General features: G+C 39.9%; 1 protein-coding gene across 6 annotated transcripts in view; it reads right to left on the bottom strand.

Moving 5' to 3' along the window:
- Kdm4c (lysine demethylase 4C) overlaps positions 1–25380 on the bottom strand; it is a 370239-nt gene that overhangs the window by 186455 nt on the left and 158404 nt on the right. For all 6 annotated transcript variants that reach the window (XM_045149440.1, XM_045149418.1, XM_045149432.1 and 3 more), the window contains one exon: positions 21280–21417. In XM_045149440.1, the coding sequence (XP_045005375.1) occupies positions 21280–21417 (138 nt within the window). The remainder of the gene's footprint in view (positions 1–21279; positions 21418–25380) is intronic.

Here is a 25380-nt window from a genome sequence, read left to right as displayed (position 1 = left end):
TCCAACAATTCCAGTAACAATCTCAATGAAAAGTACAAATGGGAGTGGGGAAAATGGCTCAGTGATTAAAGATGCTTGCTTGCGAAGCTTGTTGTCCTAGGATCAATTCACATGAAAAATCAAATACAAAAGGCACATGCATCTGTGATTTCAATGCATATATGATTATGAGAGGCAAAGCCTTGAGAATCCAAAGCTTATAGGCCCTCTAGTCTGACAGTTCATTTTCAGTGTCAAGAGACCCTGTCCCAATGAAGGCGGAGCCCAGACACCTTGAAGTTGTCCCCTAACCTCCACACATGCACTGTGGCATGCATGTCCACTCACACATGAACAGGAACGAACACACACACACACACACAAAAAAAAAAAAAAAAACCTAAATACTATTTAAAACCAAAGTAAAAAATAAAAGAGTTAAAAATCATCAGAAAGGTATAGACTAGAGCAATCCATCTGCCTAGTTTAGGTGACAGTTGCCTTGAGAATAAATACTACCTATTCACCACTGCTCAGACTACAGGCCTTAAGAATACCAGTTTCATTCCAAATAAACATTCAAGTTATTTGTTTTAGAAGTCAATGTCCCATGGGAAAGGACCTTTTGAGATGGGTTCAAGTGGCAGAGGTATACTGCTAGATGAATTACCCATAATCATCCTAATCCTCAGCACATTTATTTTTAATTTTTTAAAATTTATTTACTTGAGAGCGAGAGCAAGAGAGAGAGAGAGAGAGAGAGAGAGAGAAGAAGGCAGAGAGCGAGAGAGAGAATGGGCACGACAGGGCTTCCAGCCACTGCAAATGAACTCCAGACGTGTGTGCCTCCTTGTGCATCTGGCTAACGTGGGTCCTGGGGAATCGAGCCTCGAACTGGGGTCCATAGGCTTCACAGGCAAGTGCTTAACCACTAAGCCATCTCTCCAGCCCCTCAGCACATTTTTTAAGAGGCATGAGTTAAAGCATTTTACATGGAAGAAAACTAAGGCTCAGAGATGGTTCACTTGTCCAAGCACCCACAAATAACCACTATTCCAAGCCCAGCTTTGAGTAGCTAGTTCGTAGTTTTGATTATCCAGAACTCAATGAAGTCACTTAGATAACTGTTAGAGAAGACAGGATTCTAATTACAGAGCAAGTAATGAACACTTCTACTTTTTTTAACGAATAAAAATGAAATGTTGGCCTGCTCTATGACAGTCATTCACTCATTCATTCATTCAGGCAATGAGTCATTCAATTAATTATTTTTGAGAAAGGTCTCATTCTGTTGTGCAGGCCAAACCCTAGTGATCTTTTCAGTCCCCCAAGTGCTGGGGTTTCAGGCATGTATTACCACATCTGGCCTTAGGCTTTGATTTTAACTACAATCTTTTTATCTTTCAATTATGCAAAGCATGAGCTCTAACTTAGGTGCAGAGCCTCCCATGACTACAATCTGCAAACTTAAGGATTTCCTTTTTGTATCATATATATCCCAAAAGTGTTGTAAACAGCTATAATCACACAGCCCTGAGAAGTGAAGGAGTAGATTAGGAATTGTGAGGTCCAAGCCAAGCTGTGCTTTATAATGACTTCCAGGCCAGTCTGGGTCACACAATGAGACCATGCGTACATATGTACAGAAGCCAGGTATGTGGTTGCTCATGCCTTTAATTCCAACATTCAGAAGGCTGAGATAGAAGGACTACCACAACTGAGAGGCCAACATGCACTACAGAGTGAATTAAATCAAATCAGTTCAAATAAGCTTCACTTAAATAATAAGCCTAGAGGGTACGTTTTCTAACAAAAAAAGGTGACATTAACTTCTATGTCCCCATGAGCCCTATATTTCTTTCATTTGGCCAACTAACTGATCCATAGTAACTCCAAAAAAATCCAACATCTCAAACTAACAGGCTAAGAACTTGTGCCTCTCACCAAATATAAAACAAAGCTTGCCTGATGCTGGAGCAATATAAAATTGAAAAAAAAAAAGACAGTCTCATTCTGCAAGATCACAGGGCTACTTAAAGACAAAGGACTATTTTTCAGAGTACCTCCTGCTTCCTCCACCTCTAGGGTGACTTCCACAAGTCACTGACCTCAGGAACCACCTGAGCTATGGTACTAAGTTCACTGAAGGGAAATTTAAGAGGTGACTAGCTTTTTATGAACTAACTTTGTGGTAGCTCACTTTCTGTTTCCCTCCTGGCAACTTCAGAGAGCTTTGTTCTTTCACTTTTTAATAAAACTGCTTATCTTACCCCCCCCCCAAAAAAAAATACAAAAAAAAAATTAGCTTTGGTTTAGAGAAATGGTTCAGCAGTAAAGTGCAACTTCCTGCATGAGCATAACAACCCAAGAGAGTCTAATTACCCCCTGGCTCTCAGAATCTCCTGAACTCATCTAAAGAACTGAGCACGGCCATGGGTGTTGGTAACCTTGTCCTATATGAAAGACCAAAGTTGAATTCCTGAGGCTTACTGAAGATGTGCTCCAGAATGAGTAACTCACTCCTTCACAAGGAAAAACAGGAGCATGAATGATGGAAGGGACACCCAACATTTTCCTCTGTCCACAGGCAGGCACACAGCATATACACATCATACATACTACTATAAATATGACCAAAAGAAAACCAACTTTGATATTATCCATAGAATATAAGGCATGCTAAATATTCTTTAATATGCTTTTCTCACCTTTTCCAAACAGATTATAAAATAACAATAAAATATGTACACAATTCCTCTTAACTCACAAAATACTAATTTTATTATACATAAGTCCCTAGAATTAGAATTTCATTTCCTCATACTTTTTGTAACATAGACACTAAGATGTAAATTCACTTGTTTGTTCATTCCCATTATGTATGATAAATACAAAAATACCAACAATAACAAGAGATGCATAAATAAAACTACCACAGGCAATCATCATTACCTGTACAATAAAAAGGAATAACAGATGATAGTATTCTCACTTGAAGATAATTCTTACCTAATATAAATACAAGACAAAAATAAGACTGACAAATTTAGCAGTAAACCCTAAATGTTGCCACAAAGAACTAATAAAAGCATGAAGCTATCCAGTACAGGGAAAACAGAAATCATCCTTCTTAGGATTAATGTATTTAAAAGTCATTCTCATTTTGCCTTACTGGTTTTGAAAGAGGTTTTTACCTTGCTTTTTTTTCTTTCTTTCCTTTTTTCCCCCCTGCCTGACTTAAGTAAGACACCTTCCTTCTTTGAATTGGCTAATATTGATTTTTCTAATTACAGATACAAAACTGTTTAAATATTAATGAAGATTACAAATAAGTTTCTTTACATATTCCTTTAATGTCTTTGATACTTTATGTAGCAAAGTCCCGTTCAGCTATTACCTTTACAGACTTCTAAAAATAAAAATTACATCATCTACCAGCCACTGAGGGTATTTTCAGGTTATGTTCTGAGAAGAGAGGACAGGAGTATTCCTTACCATTTCCTTTCTTCCTTCCTTTTTTTATTTGAGAGTGACAGACAGACAGACAGACAGAGGAGGAGAGATATAGAATGGGTAGACCAGGGCCTCCAGCCACTACAAATGATCTCCAGATGCAAGTACCACCTTATGCATCCGGCTTATGTGGATCCTGGGGAATCGAGCCTCAAACTTATTCAGACTTAACAGCTAAACCATCTCTCCAGCCCTTCCTTACCCTTTTACCATTCACCTTACTCTAGTACAGGGAGCAGAGACTGTTAGTTCACAGGATAAAATTTAATTCCTGTCACTAATCTCAGTGAATCTCAAAGAGATCATGTGAAATGATCAAATAAGCAATGCTTCAAATCTGTGAAGCCTGGTTACATGGAATATACCTGTTATTCCACCACTGGGGGTCTGAAGCAGGAGGATCAGAGATGGAGGCCAACCTGGGCTATATACAGTAAGACAAAAGGAAGGAAAGAGGGACGGAAGATGCTCAAGGATGTATCTGTATAGTTTTTGCTCTTATTACAGAAGCACAGAAAGTATCTTGAAGGAAACAATGGTAACTTTAGAAATCATAACTGACTCTTAGCTTTTCCATTGAGAAAGAGAAAATACTTTTTGGCTAGACCAGAGAGTAGAGATCTCTTCTGAGGGATCTTCATTAATAATAGTACACAAACACGTGCGCGCGCACACACACACACACACACAGAGGGAGGGAAATGCCATGCCAGGGTAACAACTCACAGCCTGAGGATGGATAAGTATAGCTCTCTGACACAGGGCCAAAAATTCAAGCCAGTAAATAACTAGCAACCAGAACATAAAGTGATCAAAAGAATCAAATTGGGGGCTAGAGAGATGGCTTAGCAGTTAAGGCATCTGCCTACAAAGCCAAAGGACCTTGGTTCGATTTTCCAGGACCACGTTACCCAGATGCACAAGGGGGCACATGCATCTGGAGTTCCTTTACAGTGGCTGGAGGCCCTGGCATGCCCATTCTCTCCCTCCCTCTCTGTCCCTCTCTCAAATAAGTAAATAAAAATAAAGTTGTTTAAAAAAAATTGCCAGTAAGAAAACAAAGCACTAGCACATGGCATACATACCTACAAATTGGGTAATTTTTACAGCTGCATCCTATACCATATCAAATTAGGACCACCACTTTAATACAATAACCAGTGCATCCACCAATGTCATTTAGAGAGATTTTTGAATGTATGTGTTCTGTACGCACAGATTTGAATCCGACAGATTTGGATAAGGCCAAAGATTTGTAATTTCAAAATCCCACAGGGCAACAAGCTGCTACACATAATCTGCACTCGGCACAAATCATATCAGCATTGATGAATATTTTTTTAAATACAGTACAGGACCCAACACATACACACATGTATATAAATGTATGTGTGTGTGCGTTGTGTATGTTGCCTTAAAAGACATGGATTTTTAGAGCACTAGTATAATCCTAAGGCTATTACTATAGTGTGTGTGTGTGTGTGTTTGTATGACTATATATTTGAGCAAACACACAGAATATGCAACAACCAGAGTGAACTCAATGTATACCATGGATATTTGTGATATGACAATGTAGGCACATTTACTGTTGAAAAAATGACTCTGGTGGGAGGGCACTAATAATGGAAAAGGCTGTACATGGGAAAGAATAGATTATATATGGAAAATTGCTGTAACTTCCTCTCAATTTTGCTAGAAAACTAGATATATTCCAACGTCTTATGGTTTGTTTTGATTTTATTTTGGCATAGCATAGCCACTTATCACCATTGTTAGACTGTACTATCAGAACCTAGGAATTAGAAACAGAATGAAAAATAGAAATTAAAAGACAAAATAGAGGCTAGGAGGGTAGCTCGGTTAGTACAGCACATCCACACAAGATAATCACCTATAATACCAGTGCCTAGTAAGCCAAGAAAGAGAATTCCTCTCCCAACTCCACAGCCTCCCAGTAGGTTGAGTACCTGAATAGGTGAGATGTGACTGAAGTGACACACCCTGCCTCAGTAAAATAAAGAGGGCAATCAAAGAAGATGCCAGATATCAACCTCAGGCCTCTATGCATACACTCATGAGCATCCATACTACATATACCCTGTTGCAGTCAGGTTCACATTGCTGGTAGACATGACCCAACCAAGAGTTGCTTGTTGGAAAAAAAAAAAAAGAGGTTATTTTTATTTTGGCTTATAGGCTCAAGGGGGAAGCTCCATGATGGCAGGGGATTGGCCCACATAAGGTGGAAAACAGAAACAGAAGAGTGTGCCGAACATTGGCAAGGGGAAACTGGCTATAATAAGCCATAAGCCTGCCCCCAACAACACTCCACCTCCAGGAGGCATTAATTCCCAAATCTCCATCATCATTCAGAACCTAGCATTCATAACACTTAGGTTTATGGCGGACAACTGAATCAAACCACCACATTCTGCCCCTGGCCCCCATAAAGCGATAACCATCCATGATGTAAAATGTAATGCATTCCATCCAACTTTAAAAGTCCCCATATTTTTTATCAATACAATGATGTTCACACATCCCCATTATTTCAAGGTCTTTTAACTGAGCCATAATACCAACAAATAATCTAAAAAAAAAAAGCCATAATGGCACAGAATAAACATTCACACTGCAAAAGATGGCACTGGGCATAGAAAACAAATATTCAACCAATACAAAATTTAAAACAGGACAAACCCCAAACTCTGTAGCTCCAAGTACAATAACTGGAGCCAGAGACAAGTCTCTAATTCCAATAATCCTAACCAGCAATGGTCTTTGTCATTCCAATTCTGCGCCACCAGCTAGTCTACTCACAATCCTGGAAAACTTCTTCATCTGGGGCCAGCAGCGCTCTTTGGCAGCCATCTCATGGTCCCAGCATCTCCACTGGGTCTCTACTGCAATCCATGGTTCATCCTCATGGCCCCATGGGTTCTCCGTGCAGGCATCCAACAAACCTGCATCACACTGCCCATGGCCATTTCGAAACACAAGATCACGTTGCAAACTCAATGACCTTGTCTTTCCTGCATTTCTTACACTCCACAATACCAGGTAGGGTGCAAATTTATTAATCCAGGGGGGAATAAAGCAGACTTTGAAGAACAGGACACTCCTTGAGCACTCAGGGCCCTCTAAAACAATCTACAGCCTGCCTGTTTCCCCAGTGCAAGGCAGCTGGCCCAGTCTCAAAGGTTGTATATAGTCTCTCAATTGAAGCTCAATGGGCAACAGTTCAACCATTTTGTGTGTGTGTGTGTGTGCACGCACGCACGCGTGTGCACATGCACACACACGTCATACCCACTGCTCACATGAGTTTGTTTTTACACAAAGCAACCCTGCACAACTTCTCAAGACATGGGCATAATAGCAAGTTTCTCACATAAACTGCTAGTGCAGTCCAAGCAAAGCTCTTTCTCACTCTCATAAGCCTAACCTCACAGTCCATAGTTCTTACTGCATTCAAGTCTTTCAACTCTGATCAGAATAGTCCATCAAGCTGTACTTACAGCTCTGCAAGGTGTCTCTTAGGCCAAGGTTTCAAATCCTTCCACATTTCTCTTGAAAATCAGCTCCAAAAGGCCAAAGCCACACAGTTATGTATTTAGCAGCAGTCCCACTCCTTGGTACCACTTAACTGTTGCAGTTAGGTTTGCATTGCTGTTAGAAATTACCCAAACAAGAGCAGCTTGTAGGAAAAAAGAGGTTTATTTTGGCATACAGCTCTAACAGGGCAAAACAGTGGCATGAACAGAGGGTGGACATCAACTCCTGGCCCACATAAGGAGGACAACAGGATCAGGAGAGTATGCCAAACACTGGCATGGGGAAAGTGGCTATAATACCCATAACCCCTCTCCCAGCAATACACCACATCCAGGAGGCATTAATTCCCAAATCTCCATCAACTGAGAACCTAGCATTCAGAACACCTAAGTATATGGGGGACACCTGAATCGAGCCACCACACACCCAAAACAAAAAAGCACTAGATATAAGGCATATAACACTCATAAAATTCGCATAATATATGCCATATCAACTACTCATAATTATAGAGCACAAAACAGTGTGATTGTTAAATTCTATTGCCAACTTGATCAGATCAGAAATAAGCTAAAAGACACACCTCTTGAGCAGGTTAGTGAGGGCGTTTCTAACAAGCATCGAGGGAAGGAGGAAGATCTTCCCCCAGAATAGGTGACCCTTCCAGTGGTGTAATGTATGAAGAGGTTCCAAGGGAACACATGGTCTTTAACTTGGATGCCCATGCTACTCACTGGTGTGTTCATCTTCCCTGTTGCTACCATCTTATGTGGACAATGGAACTTAATTATATCTGCCTTTCAATAGGGGCTGAAGAAAAATAGCTCCTGAACAATCCTCCAGGACTTACGTGCCAGGCTGGGAGTACTGATACTTGCAGCCTCGTGGCCTGAGTGAATACCTGACTCTCTGACTCTCCAGCCTGGAAACAACCACTGTTGGGCTGCCAGGCCATATATTTTAAGATAATCTAATAAACCTCTCTGATACCATATGTTCATTCTATTTATTTTGTTTCACTTTAAATGAACAAATGTAAAGCAGCCTGGATTTTCTTTTCTTTATATACACTAAGAACAGATGAATACAACTATACACACATTTTATTACACAAAACATATTAAAATATAACCTAAAGACATTAAAATGACTCCTGATTCTTTTAATGAAGACGACCCATGATCAAAGATTTTGTTGAAAAGATGCTTCCTGACTTAAAAAGTTTGGGGGGAGGGCTGGAGAGATGGCTTAGCGGTTAAGCGCTTGTCTGTGAAGCCTAAGGACCCCGGTTCGAGGCTCGGTTCCCCAGGTCCCACGTTAGCCAGATGCACAAGGGGGCGCACACGTCTGGAGTTTGTTTGCAGAGGCTGGAAGCCCTGGCGCGCCCATTCTCTCTCTCTCCCTCTATCTGTCTTTCTCTCTGTGTCTGTCGCTCTCAAATAAATAAATAAAAATTAAAAAAATATATCACAAAAAAAGTTTCAAGGGAGAGGAAACCTGGAAAGACAGCTTAGCTGTTAAGCACTTGCCTGTGAAGCCTAAGGACCCCAACTTGAGGCTTGTTTCCCCAGGACCCACATAAGCCATGGGCACACACGTATGGAGTTTGTACACAGTGGCTGGAGGCCCTGACGCACCCATTTTCTCCCTCCCTCCCTCCCTCCCTCTATCTGTCTCTCTCCCTCTTTCTCTCTCTGCCTCTTTCTCACTCTGTCTGTCTCTCTTAAACAAACAAACAAAAGTCACCAAGCATGGTGCCTCATGCCTTTAATACCAGTACTTGGGAGGCAGAGGTACAAGGCTCACCATGAGTTAGAAGCCACCTTGAGACTACATTGTGAATTCCAAATCAGCTGAGCTAGAGCAAGATCCCACGGTGAAAAGCAAATCTCAAACCCCACCAAAAAAAAAAAAAAAAAAAAAAACAATAAGGACTTCCGGCCAAGATGGTGACCACCTAGCTGTGCTGCAAATCCCGGGGAAAGATAGGCAAGACATTAAGGTTTTTCTGGGTCTTCTTGTCAGTGGGAGGGCTGGGGGGGGGGGACAGGATCCCCTTGCGGGCGGGTAAAATACCCATTCCACCAAATAGATAGACACATGCCACCGCAGCGCCCCATCGCACACCCATCCCGCGACCCCTAGTGGAGCCCCATCCCGCCCCCACCCCCACCCCACCCCCCACCCCCCACCCCCGCAGCACCGGCCCACGACCATCCCGCGCATCGTCCATCCCCCATTCTCCTGTGGCGGGGGATAGCATACTGTTTCCGGGTCCCAGTGTTCCCAGCCAGAGTTTGGGCTGCTTCAGGCCTTGGTACTTCAGTCCCCCTCCAAGCTCAAACATAGGCAGCTTTGGCGCATTACTGCTTGAGAATTCAGGCAACTTTGGTGGCCCGGTCAGGCAGTAGATGAGCACCTTTGGCAAGTAGGAGCCAAAGCCCCATCTGCTTGGCAACTGCCACAGGCTGCCTCAGATTGCCATTGTGCTAGAGTCCAGGCTGATCCACCTACCTACATGCCCATACACTGTCATGAGCAGACCAGAGTGCAAAAGAAATAACATGAAAAATCAAATGCAAGAAAATCCAGTTAGATCACCCAGTCCTACAATGAAAAATACATCTAAAAAAAACAGAAGAGTCATTAGGATCAGAACATCAAATTGAACCTATGAACAATGCAACCCTGACCAACCTACTGGTACAACTTGCAGGAAAGCAACAAAGGACTAATAATCCTGTGGATGCTACCATCAGTAAGCTAGAACAAATTGATACCACATTGGAAGGAGTTCAAAGAGAGTTAAGAGTTTGAGGGAGAGTGAAAAAAAAGAGGACCTTAAAAATCAGCTGGCCATACTAAATGAAGACATAAAGAAATGCAAGGATGAATTACAAGAATCATGAACAAAATCAGAAAATGATGTGAAAAGGGAGATTGACAGAGTGATGGAAATGATACATAGAAAAGCAGTAGAAAATGCAAACTTAATTGAACAAATCCAAAACTCTCTAGAGGCTCTCATGTATAGAGTCAGCAAAGTGGAGAATAGAAACACTGATCTGGAAGACAAGATGGAAGAAACAGTTTGAGAGTTCAAAGACTTCAGTAAGTTCAAAAGTTGCTGTGAACATTAGGAAATTGTGGAATACACTTAAACGTCCTAATATCAGAATCATTGCAATACCAGAAGGAGAAGAATTTCAGACCAAAGTCATGGAGAACTTATTTAACAAAATAATTGAAGAAAACTTCCACAGTCTCTTAAAAGAAAGGCCCATCAAGATACAAGAAGCCAACAGAACTCCAAACAGATTGGACCAAAGGAGAAACTCCCCAAGACATATTGTCATTAAGATTCTAAACACTGACACCAGAGAGAAAATCCTAAAAGCAGCTAGGGAAAAACAGCACACCACTTTCAAAGGTAACCCCATTAGAATTATTTCTGACTTCTCAATGGAAACCCTGAAAGATAGAAGGGCCTGGAAAGAAACATTCCAAAGTCTAAGAACCTATGGCTTCCAACCCAAGATACTCTACCCAGCAAAAAGTATCCCTCATAAAAGATGGTGAAAGAAAAACTTTCCATGACAAAACTCAGCTTTACAACTACATGAACAAAAAACCAAACCTACAGAGAGTATTTCAGGAAATTCTCCACAGAGAAGAAACAAATAACCAAACTCAAATGCCTACAAGAAGCAGATCACAATAACCAAACTCAAAATAGGCACAAAAAACATCAAAGCCCAAGAAAACCCAATCTACCATCACAACATGGCAGAGATCAAATCAAATCTCACAGGCATTACCCTACATATTAATGGCCTTAATTCACCCATCAAGAGACACAAGCTAACAGGATGGATCAAAAAATTAGACCCCTAAATCTGTTGCCTTCAAGAAACCCACATCACCACTAAAGAAAGACACCTCCTCAGGGTCAAAAGGTGGAAAACAATATTCCAAGCAAATGGGAACAAGAAACAAACAGGTGTAGCTATATTAATGTCAGATAAAATAGACTTCAATCCAAAAATAATCAAACAGACAAAGAAGGCCACTTCCTACTTATCAAGGGAACAATCCATCAAGAGGATATTACAATCATAAATCTGTATGCACCAAACACAGGGACACCACAGTTCATAAAACAAAACCTACTTGACAATAAAATAGAAATAACCACCAACACCATCATAGCTGGGGACTTCAATACACCATTATCAGTAATAGACATATCATTCAAACAGAAATTCAACATGGAAATCAAAGAGCTCAAAAAATCCATAGATCACTTAGACCTAATGGACATCTACAGAACTTTCCACCCCAAATCCACAGACTACACATTCTTCTCAGCAGCCCATGGAACATTCTCTAAAACAGACCATATACTGGGTCACAAAGACTGCCTCCACATATTTAAGAAAATTGACATAATTCCCTGCATGATATCAGATCACAATACTATATTGCTAGAAATCAACAACAAAAGACCCACCAAAAATCCCAACAGCACCTGGAAACTGAACAGCATGCTTTTAAACAATAAATGGATAGTGGATGAAATAAAAAGTGAAATTGCAAAATTCCTGGAATTGAATGAAAATAAAAACACATCATACCAAAACTTATGGGACACACTGAAGGCGGTATTCAGGGGAAAATTAATAGCACTCAATGCCTTCATAAAAAAGACAGAAAGATCCCAAATCATTAACATAACCATCCACCTAAAAGCACTGGAAAAACAAGAAAAGTCTAAACCAAAGAGCTACAGAAGGAAGGAATAATTAAAATCAGAGCAGAAATTAATCAATTGGAAACCAAGGAAACAATTAAGACAACTGACAAAACAAAGAGCTGGTTCTTTGAAAAAATAAACAAGAAAAAAAAAATAAACAAGATTGACAAACCCCTGGCCAATTTGATCAAGCAAAAAAGGGAGAGGCTTCAAATTAACAAAATTCAAAATGAAAAGGAGAGATCACAACAGACATAAGTGAAATTGGGAGAATCATCAGGACTTATTTCTAAAACCTCTACTCCACAAAACTGGATAATGTGGAGGAGATGGATAAATTCCTGGATGCATACCATCTATCAAAGCTAAACTCAGAGATTAATCACCTCAATGAACCCATCACACTAATGGAGATTGAAAAAGTAATAAAAAAAAAAATCCTCAGTGAACTTACCCAATCACAAAAAAAAAAAAAAAAAAAATCGCCACATGGTCTTACTCATCCACAGCACCTAACCTGAATCTACCCAAGATACCTTACATACCCAGCAAGCATCTCATGGACTAGACACTAGGATGGATGGGGAGGGAGGAGAGGGCATCAAATGGGTGGGAAACACTAATCTAGACCCAAAAGGCAATGGTACCATAAAATTCTACTTCCAAAAGGCAGACCAAATGGCTGAACCTTCACCAGGCCCTTACAGGAAACACCTGAACAACAAGACACTGGAGAGGGTAGGATCAAGTCTAACCTAAATCCTCTACATCTTCCCTCCCTCCCTTACCCTCTCCCCTCTCTCTCTCTCCCATCTAACTCCTATATATTAGTTACCTTTTTTCCTCATTTTCTTAGGGCGCACTGACCTGTAACTCCCAGTACCAGCATGGGGCTATCACCCACAATGAGCTTTTGATCAGAGAAACCTACAAGGTTTTCTAAAAGAATGACAGATTTCTGTCAGAGTACTTGATGACCCACCAAAGGTTAGTGTTAAGACCCTACTGCTGAATACACCATATGCAGCTGACAAGTAAAATGGAACGGCATGACTGGAAGCCAGGAGAGAGTCAGTCCCCAGACAGTCAGTGTGTCTAGTGCCAGAAGGTACTACATGGGCGACTGGGGGAAATGACCAATATCTGTCCAAGCAACTCATGGTCCAACCTACTTAGCAGCAAATAACCTGTTGTGATGGCCACACAAGTGCAATAGTGGAACACAGCCATGGTGGGGAACCAACTGCTCTTGATTTGGCTAACTGATCCCCTCAGTGGTACGAGACCCATAGCTGGAGCTGGGAAATAAGTCAGAACCATATCCAAACATAAGCCCACTCTCCATTATCAAGCTACCATCAATCATGGGCTACAAGAGGGCCTACACCTATTAAACTCTCTATAAAAAAAAGTAAGGGCTATCTCATTTGTCCTAGTGCTAACTTACTCTCTGTTGGAGAATCTGCTTCTGTTTCTCAGATAGATGCAGATCCAAAGGAGAGAGCCACCCCATCATATTTCAAAAGGGCCCCAGCTGAAACTAAGGAAAACTAGCGAAACAAGCAAGGGTGCTGTTTTCCTGATGAACCGGATACCAGCACAGGGGGAAGGAGACTAACACAGAGAAAAACCAACGCCTACCAAATCAGAGGCCTCCAACACCTCATCACTGAAGCAGACCAAAAATGAACCCAACATGGCTCAGGAAAATTTTGCGGAAGAGGGGGCGGAAAGAATATCAGAGCCACATGTTGGGTCATGATATGCAGAGACATTTATTGTACCAATAACTGTGGGCTAACTCCACAATGCACGACCCATATACCTCAACAAGGAGGGGCCAATAGGGAGGGGGTAGGTCACGGATGAGCCTAATAATGCTACCAAACTGCCTGTACTTGCAGAATAGAAAACTAATAAAAAATAAAATAAAATAAAAAACCCCAATAATAATAAATAAAGGTCAATTTTTTTGTTTAGGATTGAAATATAAAATAGAATATACCTTGAATTACTTTTCTCAGCTTGTGACAAAATACCTGAGAAAGGCAAAATAAGAAAAGAAAGGTTAAAAAAAAAAAAGAAGAAAAGAAAGGTCTATACGGGCCTACAGTTAATTGGAAACTAACTGTCCACCATGGCAGGGGATAAAATGGTGGCAGGAGCTTGAGGTGACTATTCACACTTCAGCAGCAGTAAAGAAGCAAAGAATCATAAGTCCTGGGACTCAGCTAGCTTTCTCCTCCCTAGATAGTCTGGATCCCCCAGAGCAAACATTTATAGTGGTCTGACTGCCTCAACCTATACCAGACAACATCTCACCCACATGCCCAAAGGTTTGTTTCCATGGTGTTTCTGAATCCTTAAGATATTTCAATTGATATTAACCATCATAAACCCATATCCTGGCACTTTTATCCTAGGCAATTTAGTATCTGAATCACTTGCAGCATTCCAGGTGGCTCACTGTGATCCAAAGTTCCTATCCTCTTTTAAGCTTTTTTCAGTATCTGAGTGATCCTGGAGCTAGCATGAAACACTCTCAGATCTACAATTTAATTATTAAGCTTTCTAACATGCTAATATGACCTTGCTTTTAAAATTAATGCAAAAGAAAAGTTAACATTTTGGTGTCAATAACGAGTACGCCTCTCCAAGGAAGATACCATCAATTAGCCTGCCATAGTAAGTCTCTCACTCTGCACACTATAATAAATATAGAGCTTCTGATGGTGTTGGAAAGATATGACTGTCCTCAAGAAAATGATTCTTTTTTACCCAAGAACATCAGTACAATAAATAACTTTTCTTCCCTTCAAGACAATCACAGTGCTTGCTTGAGGCTGCTGCAACACAAAAACAAAATACCTTCACAAATGTCTTCAAACAGTCAAGCTAAAAATCTAAGCCAAACTTTCATTTAACAGCCTGTCAGTTTTTTGATACAAAGCTAATGAATGCAGTGGCAAACAAATCCATCAAGCCCAGCATCAAAACAACTGTGTCTCACTACATGGAAAAATGAAATACAACCCGCAGGCCAGCTCTTTGAACCAGTCTAGCCAGGAGAACAGACCTATGAGTGCCACTGTGGCAGCTGTACAGAAGTAATCATGGGCTCCACTTCTCAAATGAAGGAAGAACTACCAGAACTCAAAGCATGTCAAATATGCATAGAGGTTTGACTCCACCTCCTATACTGTCTACTAACTATCTTCAAATCTCTACCAAAGGGCTGGAGAGATGGCTTAGCAGTTAAGCGCTTGCCTGTGAGGCCTAAGGACTCCGGATCAAGGCTCAATTCCCCAGTACCCACATAAGCCAGATGCACAGGGAGGTGCATGCACCTAGAGTTTGTTTGCAGCGGCTGGAGGCCCTGGCATGCCCATTCCCTATCTATCTGCCTCTTTCTCTCTCTGTCTGTAACTCTTAAATAAATAAATAAAAATAAACAAATCTCTACCAAAGTAAAAAAGACAATATTTCATTCATATTACTTTAATGTTAGTAGTGGTAAATATACTTAAAATGAGTAACCCAAGGTAAAGTATTCTGCTAATGCTAGAACTCTGAACATAGGTTATTAAAAGTCCTGTTATTCATTGAGGCTCCCTAAAGACAAGAAAATGTGTTTAGGCCAAGTGTGGTAGCACACACCTTTAATCCCAGCACTTGGGAGACAGAGGTAGGAGGATCACCTTGAGTTCTAGGGCACCCTGAGACTATGTAGTGAATTCCAAGTCACCTGGGCTAGAGTGAGACCCAACCTCAAAAATCCAAAAGAAAAGAAAATGTGTTTGCCCTGTAAAAACATGCCACACAGCACCTGTTGCAGAAAAGGGACAATGAGCAATCATAAACAAGAGTCCTGCCTTGGCAAAGGATACAAAGTCACCAAAAACACTGCCCTATGTGTTTTTTTTTTTTATGATACTCATACTTTAATAAAATAGTAAAAATAACATAAATGCCTTCTTAGGTAGGTTAGTCTGGCTTTTGTTCTAGAGCATCTTTCCATAGAATTACCTTTATAGTACTTTTTAGGCAAAAGCAAAGGAGAGTTAAATGGTCTTTACTAAGAAGTGAAGGACACCTAGAACAAGAAGAATCTCAAGGATATGGACCATTAGAAATTTTTAGAAAGAGGGATTGTCAAACTAAGCTGATACAATGACTAAAAAACAAATATTGCCCTCCTCTTCCTACTTTCCTGCCAATCTGCTACAAAATCCACAAAGTCTATGAGAGATTGCCTTTTTGAATAAATGCTATGATAAAGTACTATCTATGTTCAAAGACTGAGAAACAGACTCTGAAATAACCTTAATGTACAATGTCTTAGTTGAAAATATCAAACCTCCATTAATATGTAAATTTCAAAGTATTATGCTCAGCAGCAATAACTGATAACAGTATCTCCCATCAAGCAAAACTAGAACCTATCAGTAAAGCTTTCTTGAATAAACACTACATAGTAATAGGTTAAAAATCATTTCAAGGAGCTGGAGAGCGGATAGAGCATTTGCCTGCCAAGCCAAAGGACCCAGGTTCAATTTCCCAGTACCCATGTAAGCCAGATGCACAAGCAGGTGTATGTGTATGGAGTTCACCAGGATTGAAGGCCCTGGCATGCCCATTCTCTCTCTCTCTCCCCTCTCCCTCCCTCTCATAAAAAATAAATAAATTTCAAAATCATTTCAACTAAAACCTACCAAAGGAAAAAGAAACGTATAATCCTGTATTATGCCACCATGATCAAGGATGGTCATTTCTCACAAATTAAACAGCCAAGGACAAAGGAAGGAGTTTTTAAACCATTCCATAGAGGCTATTTTGTGGACTCATGAATTAGGTTATTTTTGAAATGAGGAATTCACAGGAACACATATGGTGCTTGGCCCTTGGTAAACAAACATAATTTAATAATGGAGTTTGCCCTCATTCAACTAGCCATTCAAATAGTCTCATGACCAAAATGAAACTTAGGAGTGAAGATCACCAGAAGAAATGGTTATATGCTCCAAAATGCAATTTTATTGTTTCAATTAAAGAAAGTTTGGGGGGGCTGGAGAGATAACTCCGCAGTTTAAGCACTTGCCTGCAAAGCCTGGTGACCTGAGTTGGATTTCCCAGTAAAGTCAGATACACACAGTGGTGAATGCATCTGGAGTAAGTTTGCAATGGCTAGAGGCTCTGTCACGCCCATACACTCGCTCGCTCTCTCTCTCTCTCTCTCTCTCTCCCTCCCTCCCTGTCTGTCTGTCTTTACGTCTCTACTTGCAAACAAGTAAGTCAATTAAAAAAAAGGAAAAGAAACCATACAGTAGACAGAGGTAGAAGGGTCACTGTGAGTTCAACTATAGCCTAAGAGTACATAGTGATTTCCAGGTCAGCCTGGGCTAGAGGAAGACCCTACCTTGAAAAAAACAAAAACAAATGGGGGGAGGAGGGGCACAACTATTTTTACAAATTTAGGTTCCTATTTTTCTATAAAAGAACAATGATTATTTCACTAAAGGCAGATTCTCAATTATAGCATATGACTTATTAAATGATACACTCTGTGACAGGCAAATGTCTCCCTCAACCTACAACAGATATTATAATCCAATACCCTGAAATCTATAAACATTATATTACATGAAGAAAAAAAAAACTAGAGCTTTGAAGACTCTTTGTTCTGAAACATAGGGGATAGATATAATCTAATATATCTGGCTTACAACTTTAAGGAAGTGAATTCAGAAAGCAATCCAAAGGAACAAAATAGGAGAGTCTTCCCACAGAGTATAGAGTTAACAGCTTGATTATTGACTGGAAAAACCAAAACTGAGCCTATACTACTGAACAATAAGAGCAGTAAGTGATTTTTGTTTATCCACTAAGGTCACAGGAATTTGCTACAATAGCGATAGAAAATTAATGTACAATCAGAGCAGCATAACCTGGCCAAATGGATCTAACCAGAGTAGGCAGGTCCCACATGCTTAGACTTGTTTTTAATTAATTTGTTCGTATGACTGCCTGGGTGTTATGGCGCACATGTGATCAAAGGATAACCTCAGTGTGTTGGTCCTCTCCTTCAAACCTATGACAGACAGTCCCTCTTACTTTTGTTTGCCATTGGAAAGGCGAGAATAGCTGTCCCCCAAGCTAGAAAATTCTCCTGAGTCTGCTTCCATTGCCAAAGACACATTGGAAACAAAAATTCATGGGTGTCACTTATTTATAGGGGTTGCAGATCCAAACTCTAGTCTGCAGGTTTGCAGGGCACGTGCCTTTAAACATTCAGCAATCCCCATTGCCACAGATGAGCTTAAGTTCTAGGTAGAACCACCAACCACCTTTCCTTAACCACTACACGACAATCCCGATTACTCTTCACACAACAATGTGGAAAAACGATTCTAATGCTTCTGGATCTCTCTTAGGGAAAAATGTCCTATGTGGTCAACACTCACAAACAAGTCCTGAAACCTACAGTAAACAAAAGCCAAGTCATTGTTCTGGTGACTATGAAGAGCTGAAATGCAAACCACATCTTGTTATACCCACCTAACTATATTGTTTTAAAATGCAAACATTTCATATCAGCAAAACACACTGGGGTCAATGGCAAAAGCACATATGTTGAGTATTGTGTTTTCAGTAGATTATTTTAGTGTTTTAATTACATGTAGTTATAACAGTTTTCATTATAGCATGCATATATATATATATATACACACACACACGGGATACATTTTGATTAACCTCCCACTTCTACTATCTCCTTCCTCTTCATAACTAGTCCCCTTCTACATTAATGTCTTTATTTTGGGGTGGGGGCCAATAAGTTTCATCAGGGTTGTTTACAAGAATGTTGGCAAGAGTTTGCTTACAGGAGCTTATTAGACATTGTAATGTATAGGATTCTTAGGAGAAACATTTCACATCAATACCTTTCAAAATTACCCATTACAAATATAAATATAAATTAATAATAATAAACACAACTTTCTACAAATTACATAAAATAGCAAAGGTCTTGTAAATAGCAGGGACAGTTTTCTAAGTCAATTTATTCAAAACTTTCCTTGCTTATGAAAGGATTATGATTTTTTTTTATATTTTAAAATGTTATACAATTTTCTAAATGTTCTTGCAAATTAACCTGGGGTTATTTCCACTGATTATAGATCTAAGTTTACACAATGGGTCCACATACAAGTTTTATCAATGCAGAATGATATTTATTTATACTATACAGTAGCCAACATAAGTCCACAATAGCTTTGTCATTTCTCACTGAATCTATATACTCTATAAAACAGTTTCATTAAGAAGCTGCCCTTGAGGGAGGGAATTACCATGGGATATATTTTATAATCATGGAAAATGTTAATAAAAATTAAAAAAAAAAGAAGCTGCCCTTCATAAGTCTGCTGTTTCTAAGACACAGAAAAGGAAGCAAATCCAACAGTATCCACCATCAATTGTTCTGAAGATGCCCTCTATTTATCACCACCATAGGAAAGCAATTAAAGTTAACAGAAATTGTAACTTATAGATGAAAACTATACAGTATATGAACAAAATTAACTATACTAAAGAAGAGATGCAAAATGTTATACCAACTTTAAAAGGAAAATATACTTTTAAATATGTTCTACCTTGTAACTTATGAGAAATTCATTTCTGCACTAAGGACAACTTTAGTCATTTCTTTTTACCATCCTTTCCTAGTTTCTTTTTCTTATTATTATTAGTTTTCTATTCAGCAAATACAGGCAGTTTGGTACAATTACTAGGCTCATCCATGACCTAACCCTCCCCATTGGCCCCTCCTTGTTGAGGTATATGGGTCATGCATTGTGGAGTTAGCCCACAGTTATTGGTATGATAAATGTCTCTGCATATCATGACCCAACCTATGGCTCTGATATTCTTTCCGCCCCCTTTTCCACAAAATTTCCCTGAGCCATGTTGGGTTCACTTTTGGTCTGCTTCAGTGATGAGGTGTTGGGGGCCTCTGAGGCTCTGGCTCTCTGGTTTGGTAGGAGTTGATTTTTCTCTGTGTTGGTCTCCTTCCCCCTTGTGCTGGTATCCGGTCCATAAGGAAAACAGCACCCTTGCTTGTTTTGCCAATTTTCCTTAGTTTCAGCCAGGGCCTTTTTGAGGTATGATGGGGTGGCTCTCTCCTTAGGATCTGCATCTATCTTTCTTTCCCCGGGATTTGCAGCACAGCTAGGCGGTCACCATTTTGGCCAGAAGTCCCTTTCCTAGTTTCTTATTGCTAGAATTGTAATCAATCACTTCCTTCTATAAACTGTTGTTTCCTAAGCCATGGACTGAGAACCAAACATGGTCTACAATCCAAGCACTTGAGAGCCTGAAGAACAAGAGCCATCACGAGTTCAAGACGAGTCTCAGGTACAGAGTAAGTTCTATGTCAACATGGGCTAGAGTGAGACTCTGACCCAAAAGCCACAGAGCAAAGCAAGCCATTAACTAACCTTTAATAAGAAAAGAACCAGGGCTAGAGAGATGGCTTAGAGGTTAAGATGCTTACCTGCAAAGCCTAGGAACTCATGTTCAAATCTCAGGACCCATGTAGCCAGATGCAGTGACGCAAGGATGCAATACTGCACATGCACACAAAGTGGCCCAAGTGCCTGTAGTTCATCCACAGTAGGCTGAAGGTCCTGGTGCACCCACTCCCACCCCACCCACACTGCCTCTTTCTCTCTCTCTCTCAAAATAAAAATAATTAAAAAAATAAAAATTAAAGAAAATAAAAGAACTAAATCTGTTGGCCATGCAGCCATTACAAAATACGATACAGAATCCCAGAAATCCCAGCAATCGGGAGGCAGAAGTAAGAAGATCACTGTGAGATCAATGCTAACCTGAGACTACATAGTGAATTCCAGGTCAGCCTGAAGTAGAGTGAGAACCTACATTGGAAAACCAAAAGAAAGAAAGAAAATACTATAAGGGGGCTGGAAAATGGCTTAGCAGTTAAGGCACCTGCCTACAAAGCCAAAGGACTTAGGTTCAATTCTCCAGGTCCCAAGTAAGGCAGATGCACCAGGTGGTGCATGAGTCTAGAGTTCATCTGCAGTGGATGAAAGAAAGCCCTGGTGCTTGCATCTTCCCCTCTTCCCTCCCTACCTCCCTCCCCCCTCCTCTCTCCAATAAATAAATTTAAAAAGAAAATACTGTAGGAAATCAATTGGTACCATTAAGAGAGAAAGCAAGTAGCCATTTCATAAAATTACCAACTGAAGTAAACTATTTCATATTAACCACAAATTAGAAAAATATGGCTATGAGTGGTAACTCAGCTTATGTGAATATATCTAGTCTGACATAGACACTGTAGTGAGAGACATACATTATGATAGAAAAAAAATACTACACATGATCTTAGGTTTCCCAACATATGATAACATGAAAACACTAATTCTATGTCATACTTTTAAGGTATCACTTACCAATTTAGCAACTTTTCCATAGTCAATCCATCTGACAGTAGCAAAATTTGTAGATTCAGCACAGTTGAAGCCATGATTGAAACCAGCATGGTAGCCATATGGGAAAGTAATCATAAACTCCCCAGCCTCCTGGGTGATCTGTAGGGTTAAATATGTATAATGTTCTTTAGTAATAAGTCTTTCAAAATTGACAATACAATTAAGGTATTTACTATTTTTAAAATATAGCACAAAAACCTATCAAGTTTACAGAAATATGAAATAAGCTCCCCCAGTTTTATTTTTTATTTTGTTTTTCAAGGTAGGGTCTCATTCTAGGTCAGGCTGACCTGAAATTCACTATGTAGTCTCAGAGTGGCATGAACTCACCGTGATCCTCCTCCTATCTCTGCATCCCAAGTACTGGGATTAATGGAATGCATCAGCATGCCTGACTTCCCCCAGATTCTTGATTTACTCTGTTAATAGTGTTTTGTTTTGTTTTATTTTGTTTTAGAAAACTGATATGACATTCTAACAATGTAACTCAAATATTCAACCCCTCTAAAACATTATAATCAGTTGGGCATGATGGTACACACCTTTAATCCCAGCACTTGGGAGGCAGAGGTAGGAGGATTCCCATGAATTTCAGGACACCCTGAGACTACATAGTGAATTCCAGGTCAACCTGGGCTAAAGTGAGACCCAACCTCAGGGGGAAAAAAATACATTATATTTTATTTGAAAAAATTAAGATACTCATATTTTATTAGATCATATTAGCTATGAATGTATATATTTAAATACTAGGATTTTCTAAGCTGACATGCTTTAAGTTAAAATGGCACAAACACTGATAGTACAGAATGCTCAGGCTGCATTTTGATTTCTTTTTTCTTGTTTTGTTTTTTAAATTATTTATTTGACAGAGGCAGAGAAAGAGGTAGATAGAGAGAGAGAATGGGCACACCAGGGCCTTCAGCTGCTGTAAACTAACTCCAGACACATGCGCCACCTTGTGCATCTAGCTTACATGGGACCTGCCGGAGAATCGAACCTGGGTTCTTTGGCTTCACAAGCAAGTGCCTTAACCATTAAGCCATCTCTCCAGCCCTACATTTTGGTTTTTTGTTGAAAGTTTGCAGTTTTCATTCAATTATTGTTTCATAAAAGTATAAAAACTAGGGCTGGAGAGATGGCTTAGCGGTTAAGCGCTTGCCTGTGAAGCCTAAGGACCCCGGTTCGAGGCTCGGTTCCCCAGGTCCCACGTTAGCCAGATGCACAAGGGGGCGCACGCATCTGGAGTTCGTTTGCAGAGGCTAGAAGCCCTGGCGCGCCCATTCTCTCTCTCTCCCTCTATCTGTCTTTCTCTGTCTGTCGCTCTCAAATTAAAAAAAAAAAAAAAAATTTAAAAAAAAGTATAAAAACTAGGGCTGGAGAGATGGCTTAGCAGTTAAGCGCTTGCCTGTGAAGCCTAAGGACTCCGATTCAAGGCTCAGTTCCCAAGGACCCACGTTAGCCAGATGCACAAGGGGGCGCACGCCTCTGGAGTTCGTTTGCAGTGGTGGAGACCCTGGCACGCCCATTCTCTCTCTCTCCCTCTAACTGCCTCTTTCTCTGTCACTCTCAAATAAATAAATAAAAATACACAAAAAATAAATAAAAATAGACAAAATGTTTTAAAAAAAAGTATAAGACCTAAGATTCAGGGTCTTGGTTTCCCACAAGAATTACACAGAATGACTCTACTGCTGAAGGCATCATGAGCTTCAGTTGCAGAACACTTGAAACTCTAGGTTGAAACTGAGCTACACTCTCCTGCTATCTATATTCCATAGTGCTGGAAGGAAAAGTGCTATGCAGCCTGCTGGGGTAGAAAAATCACCAAGTCTTAGCCAGGTGTGGAGGCGCATGCCTTTAATTACAGCACTTGAGAGGCAGAGGTAGGAGGATCCCTGCAAGTTCAAAGCCAGCCTGAGACATAGTGAGTTCCAGGTCAGCCTGGGCTAAAGTAATACTCTACATGCGGGGGGGGGGGGTGTCCTGCGGAGATGGCTATTGGTTAAGCACTTGCCTGTGAGCCTAAGGTCCCTGGCATGAGGCTCAATTCCCCAGGACCCACATTAGCCTGATGCACAAGGGGGTGCAAAAGTCTGGAATTCGTTTCCAGCGGCTGGAGGCCCTGGTGTGCCCATTCTCTCTCCCTCTCCCTCTCCCTCTCCCTCTCCCTCTCCCTCTCCCTCTCCCTCTCCCTCTCCCTCTCCCTCTCCCTCTCCCTCTCCCTCTCCCTCTCCCTCCCTCCCTCCCTCTCTCTCTCTCTCTCCCTCTCTCTGCCTCTTTCTCTGTCTGTCGCTCTCAAATAAATAAATAAAAATAAACCAAAAAATTTTTTAAAAAATCATAGAAAACTTCCCCCAAACTGGGAAATAGGTACCAATGGAAATACAGGAATCCTTTAGAACACCAACCAGACAAAACCTGGAAAGAACCTCTCCTCACCATATTATAATTAAACTATCAAACATACAAACCAAAGAATATATATTGAAAGCACTTAGGAAAATCAAGTTACCTACACAGGGAAGCCTATCAGGATCAAAGCAGATTACTCAACACAAACTTTAATAGTGAGAAGGGCTTGGTGGGATGCATTCCAAGTTCTGAAAGATAACAACTATCAACCAAGGTTCCTTTATCCTGCAGGCTATGCATTCAAATAGACAGAGAAATAAGGACATTCCACAACAAAAGCAGAGGAAAGGAATATCTGAAGACAAAATCTGCTCTACAGAAAATACTTGTAAGGATCCTCCATGCTGAAAAGAAAGAAAACCACACATATAAGGAACCTGGAAAAAAAAAATACTCAAATACTAGTTAATACAAGAGAGCAAAGGTAAAATCGGAAAAACTACAAAAACATGGAAAAAATAAATATATACCTTTCAATAATATCTTTCAATATCAATGGCCTCAATGTCCCAACCAAAAGACATAGTTTTGCAGTCTGGGTTAAAAAGCAGGATCCTTCAATTTGCTGCCTCCAAGAAACTCAACTTTATACAAAGAATGGACGCTACCTTAACATAAAATGTTGAAAAATGGTGTTTCAAGCAAATAGGCCAAGAAAACAAGCAGGGGTTGCTATTCTAACATCTGACAAGGCAGACATCAGTCCAATATCAGAAAGGAAAGACAAGGAAGGTCACTTTTTATTGATTAAAAGCACACTCCAACAGGAGGACATAACAATCCTAAACATGTATGCACCTATATGCAGATTCCCAACTTCATCAAACAAATGCTATTAGAACTAATGTCACAGATAACACCAAACACAGTTGTAGGGTGTGACTTCAACACACCACTCTCATCAACTGAAAGGTCATCTGGGCAAAAAATAAATAGAGAAGCATCTGGATTAAATGAGGTCATAGAAGAAATGGAACTAGCAGACATATACATTCAAATGCTGCAGAATATATATTCTTTTCAGCAGCACATGGAACATTCCCTAAAATAAGACTATATATTAGGACACAAAGCAAATCTTAACAAATAAAAGAAAACTGAAATTATTCCTTACATTCTATCTGACCACAATGGAATCAAACTACAAATCAATAGCAAGAAAAGCTATAGCGCATACATAAAATCATGGAAACTAAATAATACGCTACTAAATGATGGGCCAATGAAGAAATCAAGAAGGAAATAAAAAAATTCATGAATTCAAATAATAATGAGAACATAATATATCAGAACCTTTAAGACATAATGAAGGCAGTCCTAAGAGGGAAATTTAAAGCTTTAAGTGCCTATATTAAGAACTTAGAAAGGACTCAAGTAAAGGACCTAATGCTTCACCTGAAATCCTTGGAAAAGACAGACAAGGCAAATAAAAAAAAGTAGAGCAAAAATTAATGAAATACAAACCAAAAAAAAAGAAAATCCAAAGAATCAATGAAACAAAGAGTTGGTTCTTTGAAAGGATAAACAAGATTGATAAACCCTTAGCAAATCTGACCAAAAGAAAGAGAGAAGAGACACAAATTAATAAAATTTGAGATGAAAAATGCAGCATCACAACTGATAACAGAGAAATTCAAAAAATCACAT

Source organism: Jaculus jaculus, chromosome 1 (genome assembly GCF_020740685.1).
Source record: "Jaculus jaculus isolate mJacJac1 chromosome 1, mJacJac1.mat.Y.cur, whole genome shotgun sequence".
NCBI lineage: Eukaryota > Metazoa > Chordata > Mammalia > Rodentia > Dipodidae > Jaculus > Jaculus jaculus.
This window is presented reverse-complemented; position numbering and strand designations above follow the sequence as displayed.